Raw genomic sequence first — 21,264 nt, 5'->3', positions numbered from 1 at the left:
ATTAACCTGTTAGGTAATAAATTTATTTCTAGTTATCTGCATGGTCCTCAAAATAAATGCATACTTATCTATTGTAGTTTGCTTCATCCCAGTCATAACATTTAATCCGGCAAATGTTTTGTCTTTGTCAAAGGCAGCTAGTAAGTTTTCAGCTACACCTACTGTTCAAAACAAGGCAGCGCTGCCAATTCAAGAAGTCATATTTAGGGGGTTAGCAAAGTCAAGCAATCACCTTTATATACTGTCATATGCAGTCTCTATCAGGACAGGAAAATTAAGACTTTCACTGTACTTGGGTGTGTGTTCATACACGGAATAAGTTCTACAGTTATGTCATAAAGGGTCATAATTCAGCCAAATAAAATCAGATGTGTGCAACAAAGCACCACCCGTCTGTGGGCTAGGAGGAGGTACGGCTGCAGAACTTTTACATCGCAGTGCTGGTGATATCCAGCCAGCTGGATAAGGACTCAGCTATCTACTAGGCAGGATGGAAATCACTGAAAGACCAAGAGTGAACCTTCCTTAAATTTCTCTATTTAAAAGGACCTTTTTAAGAAAAGGTTTGAGCTGAAGTCCATACCCATTTCAAGGAAGGCAAAATAAGAAGGCAAAATAAGAGGAGAGAACTTACAAGTAAAGAGAATTCAGATCTAGAAAGTTTAAAGAAGTGTCCTGAGAATTAAACGGATGCAAGAGTCCGCAAACTTGAAAACACAGAATTAAAATCCAATTCATGGTAGCTGTAGACATACTTTATTGTTTTTCTTTTCCATCTGTCTTAATGTATTACACTCTAATGAAAGGCTTAAGTAGATAAACTCATTTGCCTTTCACCCAAGGGTTGTCTGTTAGTGACCAAGTTTCAAATCATGCCATTGTCAAGGGAGTAGCAATCCTCAATAGAAGTACTGGCCCATACTTGCCATGGACAATACAAGGTACAAGGCACTCAAGTTTGCAAGGTTCTCCTCCCATAGGCTTGACGGGAAGGGAAAGAAGCTGGTAACACACAGTATTATCTAGATATCTACCAGAACATTTTCAACTCACAGTAAAGTAATGGAAAAAAAATCTGAAACCTGAGTATCCTTGAAATTTTAACTCCATCTTAGTTTTTTGGCAATAGAGTTAAGCAATTGTTTACCATTTTCTGGTATGCCAAAATAAGAGTTATCTTTTTTTACATCTCTGCTGCAAGGTTCAAATATTGCAATGCTTGATTGTGATTACCTAATTATATTTTCAAACAATCAGAAAATACTCCAAAAGCACTAGTGGCAGAGAGATTGCCTGTCTGATGCAGCATGTTGTAGACAAGGTACCCAACAACCAAGGACACCCCCACATACACACTTCAAATGAGTAACTGAAATGCAAAATCACAAAATACAACATTAAGTTAGAACCCTTATTATTAACTGACATGATTATAAATACAATTTATCATGGGTTTAATTGACTTAAGTTTCATAATCATTCATTTTGTCAATAAAAATTCTTCACATTGAAATTGAAACGTTCAATGTTCATAATGTGACAGGCTTTGGGGTGATGTGTTCCCCACTTAGGTATTACAATCTCTACTTTTACATTTCCATCAAAGCAGTTAACAGACTGTATGGCTGGTATGATTTCCTACCACAATGTCAACTGTTCTTTCTCAGAAAAAAATATACAAGATCATGTGCTTAAAACTATGGCTTAACTTCTAGAACAGCTGCATCATTGAATGTATAAAACATATCAGCCACGAACTGTAAACATCTCCATTGCATATCACCCATGCATCTGAAAGACGGTATAAAAGAACAGGAAAAAGTTGTTATTTTGACAGCCATCAGAACACAACATGATAAAGAGGATCCCTAGACTGAAAGAAAGATCCGTTCACCACACTGTCAAAGGGAGGAAATTCCAAAAAAATAGAAAAAAAAAAGAGAGAGAATGAAGGGATGGAGGCAACAGACTGCTCCAAATATTGCATACTCTTGGAGAAGGGAATGGTAAAACCCAGGAAATTAAAGTTCAGATACAAATATGTATAGGCCTTGCTGCACTGGGACAGAAGAAAGGTTAACTATAAAAACATTGTGCAATGTCTCTAGAAAAATTGTAGAAAGCTTTCAAACCTCAGGACAGTCATGACTGCACTAGATTCCCAGCATCAATAGAAAACAAGAGAAGATGGACTGTTTTACATATTTCCAACCCAAGCCCATGACTGAAAAACACCACATATTTGCTGTTTAATTTCTGGTTTCCCATCTGTAAAAATGAAAATGATATACACCCTTTTTGAACTCATTGAAGAGAAACAATCCATCAAGTACTAAAAACAAATACATGCTTACACAAGATTCTAATATCTAAAAATAAGGAAAATCTAAATGAAACAGAAATAATTCTGTATCTTGGTTATGTGAAGGAAGAGTTTTTATTATTATTAAATCAAGTCTTTAATAAATATTATAAATATAAGGGCATTTTAAACTGTTTATAAGGCTCTACATTTGTAGATTCATGGGTTTACAGTGGTCCCATACAGACTACCTCTGTGTGTGTGCATTTATATTTATACACACATACATAAAGCTCTAGAGAGGTACAGTTTTAAAACAGATCTGAGGGACTGTCCATCTGCCCTGTGAGCTGCGCCTGAATTCTCATAGCTTATGCCAATATACAACTAGTATTTTTTTCTGTATTTGTTGTGAATTTGTTGGGACACCTCACCGAATCCAGGTTTCCAGCGCTGTGCTGTTTTGACCCTCTGACTACATCATTCAGCTTCTAAATTCCAGTGAAACTTTCTATCCTGAACAAGGCATGAAAACATACCACTGATGCATGTAAGAGTTCAGTTTAGACACTGAAAAAACATGCATACAACTCACATTTTCCCCCTCTAGCAAAGTATCTAAGGAATGTTTTTATGGATACTTCAATTTCTGCAGCTTCAGGTGAATGAATTTATATTTACGAAACATTTTGCCATAAAAACTCTACCATCCTTACTCTGGAAGACAAAACCTTTTAGCATCATGGGTATTAACATTTACAAATAACAAGTTACTATTATCAAAACTGGCATTTCTATTCTTTTTCATTAAACCACAAGTTAACGTACAATGGTTTTAACTGCATGTGTATTGAAAGATGTAAGTGTATATAAAGGTAGGAGACATATTTTACTTAAGGATGACTGCTATACATCAACTCAGAAACAAAATCCTCCCCAAAAGAAACATTATTTCCAGATTGGATGTGAGCAGGCAGGATTCACATCAGCCAAATAAACTGCTTTCATGTTGGTCCTCTTTGTTTGAGGAGGGAAGGGAACTAGAGTTTAACAAACCTCTCTAGCCTTCTCTCTTCCAACCTCAGTGCATCAGGTTCCTTTCCCTTTAAGTGTCAAAAAACCTCAGCAGACTCAGATATTTAACTGAATTACATTCAGTAGTCTCATCATCTTTTTTTACCAGCTTTTCTATAACATTCTGTTATGTTGCTATTCTTTTCTATTCTATCTTGTTTTTAACTTTTTTGATTTTTTTTCAGCACACAGCTGAAAGAGATCTATGTTCAGAGAGTCCATTCCCTTACTAATGAAAGCAAGTCACTCCACTTTATCTTTCTCATAAATCTCTTAAGCTCCAGGTTAAAATCAATTAGAAGCAAGAGCAAGAGACACATTGAAAGGTTACTTCAGAACCTCTGGGCTCTGATAATTAGAGCCATTCTTCTGAAATTCAGCTTAAAAGTCCTCATATATAGTTTGTACCAGGTACAGTATCACTTTCTTCTCCCCTGCCTCTTACTTTAAGCAGTTATTCTTCTTTCCTGGCCCCTACTTTGGGTATTTTACAAACTATAAACTTTTCACTCCAGGCAATTATGCAAGGGTGAATTAGTCGAGTTTTTAGTGTATACTTGCAATATAAGATGAAAAGACAACCATCTACCCCATCATTCCTTAATTAGCCTATTCCAGTTGGATCCAACCTTTCTTGAATATAGTAAACCAGAATTATATGCAGTATTTCAGATAGGATCTTACCAATGCTTTACCTAATGGTACTAATACCTCCTCATCTCAACCAGAAAATATATCAGGTGATGTACTACCAGAAGTATGTGCTTTTTAATGACTGTGTTACACTGGTAACTTAGGGTACCATGGAAGCACAGTCTAAAAGCAATATCCTGGCCTCACAGCTGGCTTTTCCTTCTCCTTCTTCTGCATCAGCTCTGGAACTTCTTTGGCCCTGTACTGAGCCATTTCAGCATTGTAAATCAACAAAAAACAAATATCAGAAGAGTGAAGAGCTTTCTGTACAAATCCAGTGAGCTTTAGAAGTAGCTTAAAGCAGAAATATGCAAGAAGGAGCTACCAGTTAGACTAGGCGAGGCTGCTGCTGTAGAAGTGAAACATCTGTCACCCTGTAGTCATGAACCCCTCATGATCAGAAAGCTCTTCCTCTCTTGTTTCAAGTCAGCTGAAGAAATTCATCCTTGGGTACTCAGAAACTGGCTGAAGCTTCAGAAGGCTGGAAAAAGACTGGCTTAAGCCAATCTAATGAGCACCTCTATTTCACCATCCATTTAGACCTGTTTGACATGATTGCTCTTGAAAGTTTGTTAGCTTTTACTCCTTTCTTTTCTGCCAGGTGCAAGCTTTTCTATTAGTTCAATGCCTCGGGAAAAAAATTGGAATTAGGCTATCTGATGTTTAATTCCCATTTTTAAAGATCTATCACTGTGTTGGTGCTTTTCCAGCCTTCCATAACTTTCACCAATTTATGGAGTATCCTAGAATAAATTTTATCAGTTGATTTAAAACCAGACTTAGAATATCCTCTAGCCTGGTCTTCCCTTGTCATAGCATGAGATCCTACTCGTTTGCCCTTGATATTAACTGTATTAGCCACTGACTGCTGTTGACTTTTCAGTAAAGACAGAAACAAAGACTTCAGCTTTCTTCTTGCTATCCGTTTGCATTTTTCTCCTCTTTGGAGCGCACTAAAAATGTCCTCTTGGCTGTGATTATACTATCATAACAGTTTTATATTATCCCAGCTAAACTTCACTATTATATTTTGGAAAACTAGTTCAAATACCCAAGATAAGCATTCATGACTCATATTGGAAATCTATATGCAACTATATCCATTACAGAGCCAGTTACTTAGTTGGGTATAAATTTCAAGGCAAAAACATAGCTACTGCCTTCCTCCTGCATTAATTTGTCTTTGTAACATACTTCTGACATCTACCGTTACAAAAAGTCGCTGTCTCTGTGGGAAAAAAGAAAGACAAAGAGAGAAATAACTTTGGAAATCATCCTCCTGACTTCCACAAAATCACTTAAAAACCCTAATCAATACAAACAAAAAACTGGCTCACTGTCCTTACATGCATCAGGTACTACAAAGTTACTGCCTTGCCATGGAACAGAATGAGCTTAACATTATCTTTGGTTTTCCATTGAGTTATTCTGTGTTGAAAGCTGTCAAATCAATGAGAAAAGGAGTCGTTAGGGTAAGCTACAGATAAAGTGACATTTTACATAATCTGTTTTGCTTGTCTCTTAATGTTAGCTTTATTATTTTCCTTTTTAGCATTATATAAGGGTGAGATAAGATAAAGAACTGAAAAGGCGAAGAGGAATGCAGTTGATGAAACTGAAAGAAGAGCTGGAAATTTCTGAGACACAATTAATTGGCACTAGTCAATGTACTTGACTTTCCTCTCATAAATAAATACTATTCACAAAGCCACAGTCACACCTTATTCAAAGCAAAAAATAATAGCAATTCTTGAGCTGATCAAACATTAACATTAGTAAGTAAAGTAAGCCTGAATTCATGATTTACTGAAAATAGTAATATATATGTTCCATCTACACACTACAGTGACAAAGCAATAAAACATGACAGAATTCCTAGCCATTGCATATTATTTAGGACATATGCATATACACACATATATATATGCATCTCATAACCTATATCCAACAAGTTCAGCTTCAAAAATTACATTTGTCTGATATGACATAACACCGTGAAAATTTCCTAGAAACAGCCAGACAAAAGTCTAACAAATAACAGTCTGCGACACACATCAAAAAATCATTCATGTTAGAAAAGACAGTAACTAGTTGAAGACATGAAGTTTTTAACTTCTAAAACCAAACAGAGGGAAAGACTTAAATTAGATAAAGAATCTTTGAAACCTAGCTGAAAGGACAGTACCATCTGTGTTCCTCTTACACTTACAACTCTCCCAAAGAAACCAGTAGCAAGAACAGGTAAACTGACAAAGAAATAGGCTGCTGGATCTGACATAAAATGACCACTATCAAATGTAGAACTGGAATGGATTTATACTAGTTTCACTTAATACAAGAATTACTGTAACTCTTCTAAATATTCAAGTAGAAAATTAAAAATAGAATTTACCTTTGAAGGTCTCAAGTTCCTTCCTGTTGGAGAAAAGCAGAATACAAAAAAAAGCATTATGAGAAATACTACATCTAGAACTATAAACAATATTTTACATAATGTAAGAGTCATTAAAAGATAAAAATCAAAGAATTTGAGGGGCATAGTTTTTAAAACTACTACTACTAATTGTGTAAAATTGCTTATCTAAAGAAAGCACTTTAGAAAAGTGTTCTAAAATAACTCTTTAGAAATTATGCTACCACCTATATATAAACATATACAACTATACAAGTATTGCGTATTTATATCTAGCCACTAATTCTAGATACACTGTTGCAAAAATAACCAAGACTACTTAGGGCTTCAGGTATAAAAACAGCTGTTGCTTAGGAGAGCTTTGCCAATTTGTAGCACAATGAATAATAATTAGTGTTTCATTTTCATTGATGCTACTCAAAACTCTTTGGGCAACCGTGAAGGACAAATATTTGACAATTTCACTCATTTACTTACAACAACATTATAAAGGCAACAGAGACAGACAGTGGCATTCCTCAAAGGAGAAGATTTTTGAAGTGGAGAAAGCAACAGATACCCCACAATACTCAGCTAATAGAAAGCTAAGAGGTTAAGTCAACATCAACATCATCCTTTTTGCATCAAGGCCACATGCCATATGCACTAGTGAAGCAATTTTGAATGGAAAGGGAATAAAAGTGAGAAAAATATTTTCTCAGTTTTCAAGAAATTGTGAAGAGAAATATTCCATTTTCCATGGCTGCACAGTAGCGATTTATGATGAATTTAGTGACCAAAGAAGAATCAGGATAATAGCTTAGATAAGGCAGAATGCTGGCTTTTTCCTTACAAAATGCTCATTTATAACAATCTTTTCATTCTGTGGTTCACAGATTTAAGTCTCTTATACATAATAAGCCTAGTTGATTACACTCCAAATTTTGAGTGCAATAGTGATTATAAATAAAATAAAAATTTACTCATATGGCTATAGACTGGATCTTTTTTCTGTTTGGATAAAAGTGATGGATAAAAAAAAGAGATGACATCTTAGGAAAAAGGTACCTAGAGTATAGAAATCATTTTCAAAAAGCAAAAAGTCAATAAACACACACTAAGGCAAGAAAAGAAATGCCAAGAGCTATTATGAGAAACAAAAAAAATAAACTAAAAAGTGTAAAAAATAATAGGTTAACAAGTTAATTCTATAATTACCTGTGGAATAAATTGGTATATGCTTCTCTGTGATAGCTGACCTGTTCTTAAACTGGTCAAGTATTATTTGGCAACAGTGCAAATATAGTTGATCTTCAATTAATATAATCAAATATTTTCCAGTTAACTAGACAAAGTAACAAAGTTCTAAGACTGTATTAATTATATTGTGGTCTTCTTGAGATAAGGTAGCATCTGGAAAGCAGATCACAATTTAAACAAAACAGTTTTGTTTCTTTGGTTCCTGCAGCACTGCTGCATGGAGGTTTTTTTTTTTTTTTTAATTCCTGTTTGTTAACTTACATAGGCTATTACAATTTCCATAACTTTCTAGAGTTTAATTTTGTGCATTTTTACTTGGATCATATTTTTGCAAGTTAAGAGAAACATATGGAAAGTACAGAGCAAATCCCTCAAAAGGCTCCATCCCATCTGACATCATTGATGTTTGAGAGCTGAATACTCTTGTGTTTCCTTGCCTTTTTACTCTTATAGACTTTGCCACTTTGCTAAGAGCAAATTTACTATGAAACTAACCGTGAATCGCAATGTTATAATTTCCCCAGTTATACAGTACTAACAGGCAAGTTTCAGAACATCATTTCTAAAGATCAATGTAAAGAATCTGATACCTTTAAAGCAGTCTATATTCTGAATTGGTGACTCAAATTTTCACCTGCTTATATTATTCCCGTAAGAATGCAAGCATTGATTAAGTATTTTGAGTTGCAAAGAAACAAGAGCAGGATAAAATTGTGGTTTAGAATTAATAATTTTCATTTTTCTAATTAACAGAGCCATAAAACAATTAACAAGATATTGAAAATATACATGGGAACATCTGCAATGCAAGACCCAAATATCAGTTCTCCAGAAAAATGCTTTTACTCACTATCCATAGACCAAAATATGTTTCATTCTCGAGTCACCTGCCATATACACCGTTTCACAATACATATGCTATACTATAATAATTCCTTCTGCTAACAGATGATACACCTCAGCATGTATTCTTGAATCAAGAATGGGCAAAACTGTATTGAGTCTGAAACAATCATTTTATAAGCAGAACAAAGTAATCTAAAAGAAATGAGAGTACATTTACCTCCACATTTTCAGTGAGCATCCCACTTTTGTCATCAAATCTCAAACACGTTTCTGAAAAAATGTGTGCTATACCAGGAAATAAGCTATAGTGTGATTTACAGTAGAGAAGCATATTAATTCTAACTTCCTGTGAAAATCTTTATTTCCCATCCTGCTTCTCCCTCCATCCCTCTCCCAAGTATAAAGGAGCTAGTTACTCCCTTTTTTGCCAGAGAAAAAAGCTAATTCTATCATTTGCAGATTCATAACCTAATATATTTTTCCTATGCCCATGTATTCTAAACATAATTACAAAATTCTTAAAACACTCTCTCAAGTTGCATTCCCTATATTAACAATGGCATACTACTTGACAAAACAACAACTGCAGAAAATACATGTTTTCCACAGCCTGACTCAAAACTGCACTGAGGAAACTTCTTGTAAAAGAAAGAGGAAAAAACCAACAGTGGTTGCTACTAAAATCAGGAGGTCTTATGCCACCTGTCTCCCAAAGAGAAGACAAAACAACTACTGTGATTGCATTCAAACTGATTAACAAACAAGATGGTAATACAGTAACTGACAGTGATATTCATAGTTTTTGTCTAAAAACACAGATTTCTCCCTTTCAAAATCCTGCAAAAATTCTGAATTGACCCTTTAAGATACTATCACTACAGCATCTATATATAATTGACATTCATCAAAGAAATTGGAAATGAATATTTGACACAACCTTAAGATCATGTTGCTCTGAGAAATGTAAAGGCTGATGGTTCTTTACATTACAGACAACATGAATCATCCATCACCATTTGTGGCCTCTCATAACACCTTTAATAACAGATCCTTTCAGAGATGCATCTTAAAAACTTGCTCACTTAAATATGCTCTGCATCTGCAACATGTAGGATTTTTTTAAATTAAGTTATCCAAATAAAAAACTTTTAAGCTTTGAAATTTTGATCCTTATTCTTATATGTCATCTGCTTTGGTAATAACCAGATATTAAATTTGAAGTGTAAAGCCGATTATGGCTTGTAAAGACACTGGAAAAACAGTGAAAGATGAAATCAATATGTTTTTCAGAAGTGTCGTTAAGGAGCTCTAAAAAGATACACAGAAAAAAATCTATTCCAGAGTATTCCATTTCTTCTCCCCCTAGTAATGAAATAAATAATTTATCCATAAACTGGCAGGAGAAAAAACCCAAGCCACAGATACCTCCTGCTCTGTCAACCTAGAGTCCAAAAATCATCTGCAAAAGTAAATATACTGAACTTAAGAAGGAAATTATAGAAATTTGAAACACACACACTCTAGCAAGATTTGCAGAAAAAGCATTTAGATTGGATAATTAAAAATGAAAGAGGTTAAACTGAAAAAAGTTTTGGAAAACAGTCTCCTTTTCAAAAGAGATTAAAAGGCAAACACTAAGAAACATTTCCATTAGAAGAAAGCCTGGATGAGTAGATAGGATTGCTGTCTCTTACTATTTTAGATCTTAGCATATTAAATTACCCGCTTTGATGTTATACATTGCATTTTTGTTTTTGCTCTTAATTTAAATTGTTCATTCTTTGAGACCATATATTATGCTAGGTTTACACAAAATCTAGAGCAACAGAGGCTAATCTTCGACGGACGGCTTGCTAATATGTTCATACTAGAAGACAAAACTGCGGTACAATGAATCATCTCAGCTGAAGAGTTCTGTCAACTGCTTCAGTTCAAAAGTGTATTACTAGCTATCTGCTTTCTATAGGAAGAGGTCAGCCTTCCCCCTACCCCATTTGTCTAAATAGTGTGGGGCAAGTGAAAGCTTTTCACAGTGAAATGTGTCCAGATTTTACAGTGTTTTGGTCCAAAAAAATTCATGCACTTTACTAGTGCATAGATGAGACAGTTCTACCCATTACTTCTAAAAAGAAAAAAATTACATACATTGCCCCTAGCTACGCTGCACATGAAGATTCTTGAAGCCCACAATGTAGACAGCTAAATATTTACCTAGGACTAAAGGAACTCCTGTACTAAGTGTAATCTATAATCAGCCAAACCCATTATTCTGCATCTGACTACATGCTTCTTTTACTTTAGCTACTAAGTCTTAGGTTAGTGCAAACAACTCTGGCTAGTTACATAAATAAGAATATGCTTTACCTTTTCACAGTTAACAGTAAGCTTTCAGAAGAAAGGCAGGCATTAATAATATAAATACCTCCTCTCTTAGTGAAAAATAAAAGGTAAAAATAACAGGGAAGTAACCACAGTATGAAGGCATGGAGGCACTAGAAAACCAATGTTGTTCCATGTAGAGTGGAACTTATGAAGACCATTTTCTTTCCTGAGAGGCAAGAGGCAGCACAGGGCTTCATCTCTTCTGGAGTTACATCCATGGAAACTGTTTGGCCATACACATAGGCAGTAGTTTTCACCCCTCCGTTTCCAGTTGCTAGTTTTCATAAAATAAGTGGCAGTTTAATTATTCTTTGAAATTCTACCCCCCTCAAATTCAGTTGAAAATGGCCAACAGGATGGAAGCAGGTAAAGGGCAACAGTTGTCAGATAAGACCCAATTGTATAAACCTGGTTTCCTACTTCTTCAAGATAATATTTAAGTCACAACTAAGATGATGTTCATGTATATTTTAATGCCTGCATAAGAAGATACACTAATCAGATTCCAGGCCCCTTCTGAACAGGATGGATATATGGAAACATGAAGATAAACCCCTTTCTTCGTACCATGCCTGAAGGTGGAATAGAAATAGGTGATCGTATTTCATGGTTCGCAACAACCAAAGGCAATGAAATCAAAGCCTTGTTAACACAAGAGATTTTCTGAGAACTCGTCTAAAACATCCAATCAAAAAAGTAGGACTTGAGCCTCAAGTACAGAGGAAAAGGATATATACAGGCACTGATAAATAAAATAAATGCCACATTTTAGTCTGGAGTATTCCTTTTACACAAATTTTTATTGGCAAGATGCACAATGCATTCTGAAGCAGATTAAAACTGTATTGCCTTGAAGCACTGTTGAGAGAGCAGATGGGTCTTTCGAATTATTATTTTTAAAGTCACTCTGGAATGCTTAGGTGATCATTTTGTCAGTGGTATCAATTTCTTCATTTACAGAACAGTTGAGCTTGGGGGGTTTTGGTGGGAATAGATACTTCGGGAGATCACAGGTGACGCAAATTGTCTACAATATATAACTAGTCCCACAGAGTAACTCATACGACCACAACTTACATGAAAAGTAAGAAAGCAAATACAAATTTCCAGTTACACCTTCCCTTTCCCCTCAGACTCTTCACTGCAGTGTTGGATTAGTCCTGCCTAATTCACTGCGGATAAGAGATGGATGCTAGGAGAAAGATTCTTTTGCATATCACTGATAAACAAAAATAAATTCAGAATAAAGAATATGGGAGGAGAAGGAAAAGCAAGAGCAGGAAAGAAGTAAAGACTGAAGATAAAGTGCTTGCAGGAAGCTTCCAGCCTTGCAAACTAGAACTTCCTGTAAAGATACAGACAATGCTTAAAGTCCCTTAAATCTTTAAATTCATGTAACATAGGTATCACATCACTCCTCTGATATTCATTTCTCCAACCATCTAGATGATCCAGAAAGATTTACAAATTATGTAACACACCATAGTGTGGCTCTCCGCAATGAGCAGAAGTCATCCACACTGCCTACACACGTCTGGCACAACAGCGTTAAAGGACAGGGCAGCTTCGAGGTCAATGGGGGGTGCAGACTGAGAAGGGCAGAAGGTCCTAGTACAGGACTTCCACCTACTCGCCAGCAGTTGAACGAACTTACCAATACTAATCTGTAGCCATTTTTAGGAAAAGTATAGAAATTAAGCTCGCTAATTAGTGAATGTATTCTCTACAGAAGTAAGCCATGATAGAGAACTGAGAGCAAACAACAGAAGCTGTCCCACCCTTTATGCTTTTGTTAAGGAAACAATAAAGCACACACATGGCCTCAACAAAATACCCTTCCTTCAAGGAAACTCCATCTTGCACAGAAAGGGGCCATCTTACCTGGAGCCAATCCAAACAGTCACTTTAAGTATTCAAACGAGCACTGAATATATAGTTCTGATTTTCTATACTCCAACATTTTTTGCATACCAAAAAAGCACTATAAAGCAACAAATATGACAGCCAGTAGATGACAGCTAGGTTTAGAATTACCTTGACTGGATGTTTCTGCTAAAGCATCTGGCATGGAAATGTCTGTATTGCCTTTTCTTGTCTCTTTTACATTTCAGAAATTAAAATAGCTCATGAAAACAGGGCAATTCATACACTTGAAATCACACTTCAAATTTTGGGCTGCTTACAAACTCAAAGATGTTTCTATTATTTCACAATTCATTCACTTTTTTTTCTTTACAATCCCATAGACTAGCACTTTTTTTATTAAAGAAAAGCAAACCTTCCCAAACACTGGAACTCAGGACACAGTTCTACAGCAAACCCCTGATTCAACACTACCAGAACTTAATACATGCCTGTAGCGGCAGATTCCCCAAACATATTTTGTTTGTTTGTTTCTTTGTTATTTTACAGGACTTAAACAGAAAGGAAAGACAAGATGTCAAAAATACCAAGTTCTGCTTAAGAGCTTACTTATCATCTAATAGTCTTCAGTGCAAACAGTGCAAATTCAGTGCAAACAAGGTGAGGAATAGAATGTATCTGCAAAACTGCACATCCTGCTGTGAGTTTACACGGCATGCACACACCACTTTAAAAAGGTATCCATAAAAAAAAATTCTTAAAGATGTAGCACTTTAAATACAAACAACCCAGAGTTTTGTCAACACTTCTGAAAGTGGGTCATCATTCTCTTATCTTTCACCTGTAAGATGATGAAGAATTACCAGTGATTCCCTGGCTGCTCAGTTTATTACAAATTCGTATTTATATTTCTTTAAACAATGACTTTCAAAGGAGTCAAACTATTCTCTGATCATCTTAAGATAATAAAAATCATCAGTAAACTCAAAATATTGCCTGTATAATCTCAACCCACAGAAACACTGAAAAATACCTAGCCAAATAAGAATGTAGATCATAAAAAAAAAAAAAAAATACATCCAGTGTAGTCAAACCCATCCTGCTTTAAGTTACTTAAATCAATGAGAATTTACTTCATTCAAAGAAAGTAGGACAACGTTCTCAGGTTCTAGTGTTATCTTACAAAGGGCTATAACACTGACTAAGATCAATTTTCCAAACCTAACAAAATACTAGGGAATTCAGTTAAATATCTAGAGAGCACAGAAAAAGCACGTTCTTTACAATGATGCCAGCATGCAGAATTGACACTCCCATACTTTATTTTAAAGGAAGGAGTAGGCTAATAAAGAAGTAATAAAGTCACAAATGAATGTCAGGAATGACTATGTAATACTAACTCTGAAAGTAACAGACACAATCAATAAATTCAGACCACTGGATTCATGTGAAAACAAATTATAGTGTCAAGACAACACATGGACAGTAAAAAGTGAGTATTAAATTTAAAAGATTTTACAAAGAAGTATGTTTATAAATGTTGAGTTGTAAATGCTATTTATAAACAAAAATGAGCATTTAAAGAAGCTTTAATTTGGAAATTTTCGGAAATTGCATTTTAAAATATTTCTGCCACCTAACAAGATCCAAAACAAAACCTTAGAGATACTGCATTTTATCTGTTGTGTCTGGTACTGTTTAGTTACCAAAACGATGCAAAGCTTTAGTTCAGTGATGCAAAGCTGATTCAAGCTTTAGTTAACTAAAAAGCAATGAGAGGTCCTTTACTTTGGATGTTGTCACAAATAAAAGTCAAATAACCAAGAACACAAAACTTGTGCAACTTCTATGGTGCACAGAAATAATTTGAGTACTCTTCCTGTGTACTTAAGATTAGTGCTCATGACAAAAATATATATTTTTTCTTCCTCCCCAATTGTTTGCACATATTCTTCAGATCATTTAGGTCAATTACTACTTGGAAATACCTTTGAGACTGAATAGACTTAAGCAACAAAAACTAATAAAAACAAAAAAGTACTACTAAAATACTATCAGGATCAAGCAGAAGGCAAGTTTTTCTATTTGTCTCATCTCTGAAGAAGCACTGAAGACATGTCATGATTCTTCACCTTCAGTTGTGAAATTTTATCCAATATGATTTTGCAACAGAGAATCTTTTACCTCTATATTCACTACAGAAGTAACTGAAGTCTTTACGCCGTATCTTCCAGCAAAACTTCAACATCAACTTCATTCCAGAAGATGCAATGGATCAAAACAAAACTTATTTTTCCTAACAAAAATAGCAAATACCAACTGGTAATCAAGCTAATAGATATTACTGGAAACAAATATTACTCTAATATAATCAATGAGCAGTTTCAGGGTACACAAAAAACATTTCTCTTTGGAGGTTTCAAAAAAGAAACATACTTTTATCTTGATGAAGAACAATGGGGGTCACCTTTCAGGGGCTATCATTCAAAAGAAGAGAAGAAATAGGGCAAATTCAATAAAAACAGGAAAATGGTGGAAATGAAATCACTGAAATCATTAAAAGCAACCAAGCATTTTATTCACTTTTAAGATACTGGTACAAATCATTTAGCACAGGAAAGCATTCCAAAATGGAATTTGAAATAAGAAAAAAATTCTTAGCTTTCCCTAAAAGCTTTTGTCTTCAAATGTAAGGTTTTGCAAAAGAGCCAGTTCTTACTGTTTTGCTTTCAAATTAGCCACCAATTTCCATATAAGCATTAAATGGAAAACAAAACAAAACAAAATCATACAATACTTAAAAACTGGCCAAACGTTATTCCAAAGTAACATACAACATAAGTGCCACAAATCCACAAAAATAAAGTAGTAAAGAAGCCTGTAACCACATATGCACTCTCTGCCCAAAATGCTGCATGTTGCATTCCACACAGCACGAATGCAATTGTGGCAGAAGTTACAGCTTGTACCACTTCATGCACCCTCACTACGTTCCTGCAACACAGGAATGTAAAACCTCCCTCAGAGGTGTTACACATAAATATCTTTAACAACTTTTTAAACAATTTTACAAACAAATTGTTTTCAGATGCAAATGAAAAGGAATTACAAAGATCTCAGGAAAATAATTCATGCACAAAAGAGACAGAATTTATTAAGAGACATGCAAACTGTTGCTCAAAAGCAGAGAATGGATTTTAGTGGGACAATGACAAACAGCTAAGCCCTGCTCTCCTACCACAAGCCACAAGGAATGAAATACTGCAATAAATAAAGTAATTTTGAGGTGAAGGGAGAATACAAAACAATGATTAAGCCAGTCCTAAACCATCTGTATCTATTATTGGTAAAATAATTCTGGACAGAGAATGGCGGGTACTAATAGATTGACAGGATTTGCAGATTATGCCTAGTAATTAGCACTACATTAAGGTGGAGAAAAATTATGTAGGATTGACATAACATTCAACATTTTCTATAAAACATCAACAAAAGGTGCTAGAAGATGCAGCAGATCCAACACAAACACTCAGACCTTAATTCCAGGTCACAAAAGCTAACAATGAAAAAATCTTTTTTGTTGCCTATTCAAAAAAAGCCAGAGAAACTATAGCAAAAAGGTGCGTGACAAATCTCTTTATGACATGTAATTTTTGTCCCTCTGCTTCAAACAAAGATCAGCATGTAGAAAAGCAAAATTAAGTCAGTATAATTGACAAAAATAATTTTGCACATTCCCACTTTGCAAATAATGCAAACAGGTGATGAAGAGCCTGAAATCTTATGAGCTGCTATGCATTCAGCAATCTTGCCCAATATTTTCAGATATTTGGAGCATTTAGGTGAACAAAATATACTAATTACAAAGCAGCCTGCTCCATTGTGTTTGATGCATGCAAAATATGCACTCAGAGTGTTGTTGCAGACAAAAGAAAAGCTCAGAGCCCTGATATTATGCAAAAGGAAGCATAATTACCAAAGGAACTTTTCCAATGCTTGTGCAAACCCAGTTTTTCAGAATCAACAGGAATTCTTATTCCACATGTCTGTCCACAGAATTGCAATAACTGATATCCATGAACAGTGAGGGCCATAAAATTAATTCCAGCTAGCTATCACCATGGAAAAGACTTGTGCATGCAGACCGTTAAACAGGAGCATGCATAAGATCTCTGCAATATGAACTCTTTGTTTTGTGCATAGCAAGTTATAGCTGGACAATTAACACCTAATGAAAACTCAAATCTGGTCATTCAGTGCATGTCCACCATGAAAGCTGTCCTGAAGATAATACAGTTTCTGCATCCATCCCTGTCAAACCATTAGTTATGGACACAGGGTTGTACGAGCTGAAACACTATACCAGCCAGAAGACTGATCAAGAAGAATACAGCCTGAAACATTACTTTGATGACAGTTTTGATGAGAACAATGAAATATGTACCTAGAGTCTTAGAAATATGTCACAGTACATTTAATGTTTGAAGGGAAATAATGTGCTTATTTAAAACATTTGCAACAATGAATATACTTTTCACTTATCAAGAATTTAATTTGACCAATTAACATGTAAAACTTAGAAGTGTTATGAAGCTACAATTTAAATTTATCACTGCCAGATGGGAGGGAGTCATTGTTGAAAACAGAGTACTGCTTCTAGCTTACCACTTGAGGAAAGTTACAGGATTTAAATGAAGTCTACAGACAGAGGTGCCTTCTTTTTGGCAATACAGTTTTGTATGGAAGTGTACTGCCCATTCCAATTTCTCTCTTCAGACCTTGGTCAATAATATTAACTTAGGTTAAACAAGATCAGAAAAAAAATAGCAGCTATTTTTCAGTGATACTGCAGGAAGCAAAGGTAATTTTTGAAAGCAGCACACAGCATAAAAATAGTAATACAAAATATTTTTATGTGTTAGTGAGTTAATTGCCCAGAGTTAGAAGGAACTTTTCCAAAAAGCAGACTAGTCTGAATAGTCTATAGAAGTTTTTTGTGTTTAAGTTTTGCAAGTTTATGTTGGTCAGGCCTAACATAAACCATTCTAGCAATTACAACATTCCTTACTACTCTTTATGCACCCAAAGCAGCTAAAAAGAGGGATAAAAACAACACAAGAACATACACAAGAAATAAATTTAACATTGATAACTGATTAAGACATTTTCTCACATATACATCTCTAATCTATAAAATGCAATTGCTGTAAACTTTATACCCTTCTGACTGGAAAAGTGAACCAAACACTCTTCTCTTCCAGTGGCATAAAATAGTATCTCATCAGCATAGAAGGGCAACTAATAAGAATTACTACTGTCTGTCAAACTCCTGAATCAGTGTGCTACTTACCAAAGCAGAGAATTACAAATTACTTGATAAGAAAAATTAGGAATAAATTTACATTTTGAGAACCTATTCTGTCTTTAGGTAAAGTATTTCTTTAAATGTCACCAGGCAGGAAAAAATTATTCCCACAGAGGTTTGCAATATTACTAAATATTTAACTGTTGAAATATAACCTAACAACAAGAGATCCAGGACTTTAGAAATCTTCCTTCATTTCTCTTATTCTATGTCTGTTCTCAAAGCAGACAAGAACTGAAAAAACAGAAAGGATTCTTAAACAAGGAATTCTAAACTTTTAAAATTCAGACAATTAAGTCTGAAGTCAAATGATACGCAGTAAAATCTATTCACTCAATTCCAGTGACAAAGACTCTTTTGCTATGTGGAATGTGTTCCTATTAAATGTTACCGTTTGTCAACTCCTTTTAATTGACAAAACAACCAGGAGTTGCTATTTTTCAAATACCAGGGATCTTCCCGAACTGGATTCAAATGTTACTAAGAGCTTCAGAGCAAGTATAGCTTCAGGACAGAATAATTTGTCCTATGCCATAAACCTGCAATTCATTGCACATAACTAGCACAGAAGTGAACTTCTGACAGTGCTTCCTAAATGACACAAGGCAGAGCCTTGGGAATGCAAGAGTGCCATAGAAGGCCGGAGGCATACAAAGGGATTTCTGGAATCGGAAGCAGTACAACATCGTTAGGAGGATTAATAGAAGGGAAGTAGAACTGTGCTTGAGAAAAGGACAGGAAACAAAACAGACTGGGTTAATGCTAACATACATGCAAGCAATTGCAGTGAGACTAACCAGAGAAAACAAAGGTGGAATCTAGACTTCACACAACAATATTGGTACCCTGATCAGTGGATCAAAAAAAAAAAAGAAAAAGAAAAAGAAAAGAAAAGAGAGAGAGAGACAGAGACAGAGAATATTAAAAAACCAGAGACGCAAACACAGAAAAAACAACCCTCCAAACACCAGGCTTTAAAATATATTGTGGAAAACATCTTGGGTTGATCAACACACTTTTAACTTAGTAATCAACACAATGACAAAAGGGGAAAATTTGATCTGCCTGAACTGAAATAAAGTTGCTCTATTTAATAAGGAGACCTATTTCTGAAGGTCAGTTCCCATAACTACCATAAGCTGCAATTTAAAGGTTTAATGGTGACCTAAAGCACTATTTCTTCTAAATCTTTCATATAGCAAGATTTTTCAAAAGACTTAAATATGCGAGCTTCTAGCCTAAGCATCTGTAGTAACTTTATCATAAAATTACTTTTTGTTACATCCTTACAGTAACTATAGTTCCTAGAGCTGTGTTCATCCCAGTTTTTATCCCTATATTGTCAATACAAAGGAAATACCTTTTTAAACAAAACCACTCACTCTCTGAAAATAATTTTGTATTAAAGAGAGAACGTAGACTCCTGAACTCCCACTTAATTCCTTCAGTATCTGGTATCACAGTAAAAGAGACCAAGCACTAACGAGAGGAAGACCAAATATGAGTTCCAAACATACATATAACACATCACACTCACATTAACTGGCTGTTCATTCTTCAAGTATCCACATTGGCAAGTGTCCCTCTAGCTGTTAATTTCTTACCTAAATAAGTACTGTGGTAATGATCAACCAGAAATTACCTGCAATTTTCCTGTTTTGTCTAGATCTGACCAACTGTAATCAGCTTACAATTATGTTAAGTAGTTTTCTTAGCATTCTATTTATAAAACTGATTAGACAGTAAGTAGAGTAAGCAACAGTTTAACACTTTATTTGCATGCTGAAAGCAGAAGTTGGGGGGTGAAGAGAGAGAGAAGAAACAAACTTCTCAGAAAACTTCAGAAAGATTACTGTATTTTATTGGGTATAAATCTGGTCTTTTACACACATTTTAAATTTGGATGGAAAATTAACACTTATTTAAAATCTTGAGATACTACTATTAAATATTTAATCATTTACGTAAGTCAGAAAGACTGAATACTCAGTATGCCTTACTAACTACTATTGCTTCTTCTTAACTTTCTCTCTTGCTACTTTATCTTCTATGTAAGCATAAAGTACAAGAGTTCAGAGTTCTGTGACTGACTTTTCACACATATTGCTACACACTTTGCTATTGATTCTAAGTAGCAGTAGTGTCCTGCCTTTGAGAGTAAAAGAATGACTGAAGGGTAGTAGCTATCATAGGGAGTGAAAGAAACTCATAGATACGATAGAACTGAAAAGATGATAGAGGAAAAATAGTTCCTAACTTTACATGATAAATGTACAGAAAAAAGAAGGAAAATTAAATAATCAGGACAAGGGATTAAAACAAGAACAATTTATGAGTGCTTATTAACAACAGCCCTTACTTCAACTGTTTGTAGAAAGTAACAAACATAACTTCATCTTAACAACAATGCAGTGATCATTTTCCAAATACATACTCTTTGTCCATCTCCAAGAGTTAGGCCAGCACTCAATGAATCTATCATAAATTTGCAACTTCCTGTCAAAGACTACTGTTTCTTTAAAAGACTAAAACAAAAGGGACAGTATTCTATATGGAAAATTTCACAAAAAGCTTGTATTTTTTGCTAACTTATATACATATCAATTGTTGTTTTATTTACCTTTTTGTTTTCTTGTAGTTTTCCAGCTGTAATGTCTGCATGCACTTGTATCTTTCCAACTCACACTGCTCACACAGGTCCTCAAGACACAATAGATGGTTCTCCATTTCCTCAAAGTTTGCCTCTAGCTGGGCTATAAGAAATACTTACATGAATATCAAATTGTATCAACAGATGGACAACTTAACCCACCAGAAACAGGATTTCATAAAGGTAAATAATTAACATGGTAAATAATTATACATACATAAATAGATCAGAAAGATAAATAAACCTCAGTCCATAACACATAGTGAGGGGTGATGGCAGAGTCACATAAGAAAGACCTAGCTGAGGTTCCCTTTGCAGTAAGATGCTGAACCACTACATTTGCCCCTGTACCTTGGTCTCACAGGCTTGTGTTCTATACTTGGGGAACAGAAGCATCCAGAATGCATAATTTAACGTGGCTTCTCAGGCACACTGTC

The 21,264-nt window shown here is 34.9% G+C and overlaps 1 protein-coding gene across 2 annotated transcripts in view; it reads right to left on the bottom strand.

The window, feature by feature from the left end:
• DTNBP1 (dystrobrevin binding protein 1) overlaps positions 1–21,264 on the bottom strand; it is a 74,241-nt gene that overhangs the window by 33,596 nt on the left and 19,381 nt on the right. For both annotated transcript variants that reach the window (XM_067290890.1, XM_067290891.1), the window contains exons 6-7: positions 20,798–20,930; positions 6,462–6,484 (exon numbers count right to left, since the gene is read on the bottom strand). In XM_067290890.1, the coding sequence (XP_067146991.1) occupies positions 6,462–6,484; positions 20,798–20,930 (156 nt within the window). The remainder of the gene's footprint in view (positions 1–6,461; positions 6,485–20,797; positions 20,931–21,264) is intronic.

The sequence above is a fragment of the Apteryx mantelli genome, chromosome 2 (genome assembly GCF_036417845.1).
Source record: "Apteryx mantelli isolate bAptMan1 chromosome 2, bAptMan1.hap1, whole genome shotgun sequence".
NCBI classification, from domain to species: domain Eukaryota; kingdom Metazoa; phylum Chordata; class Aves; order Apterygiformes; family Apterygidae; genus Apteryx; species Apteryx mantelli.
Note: the sequence above shows the minus strand (reverse complement) of the source record. Positions and strands in the feature narration are given on the sequence as shown.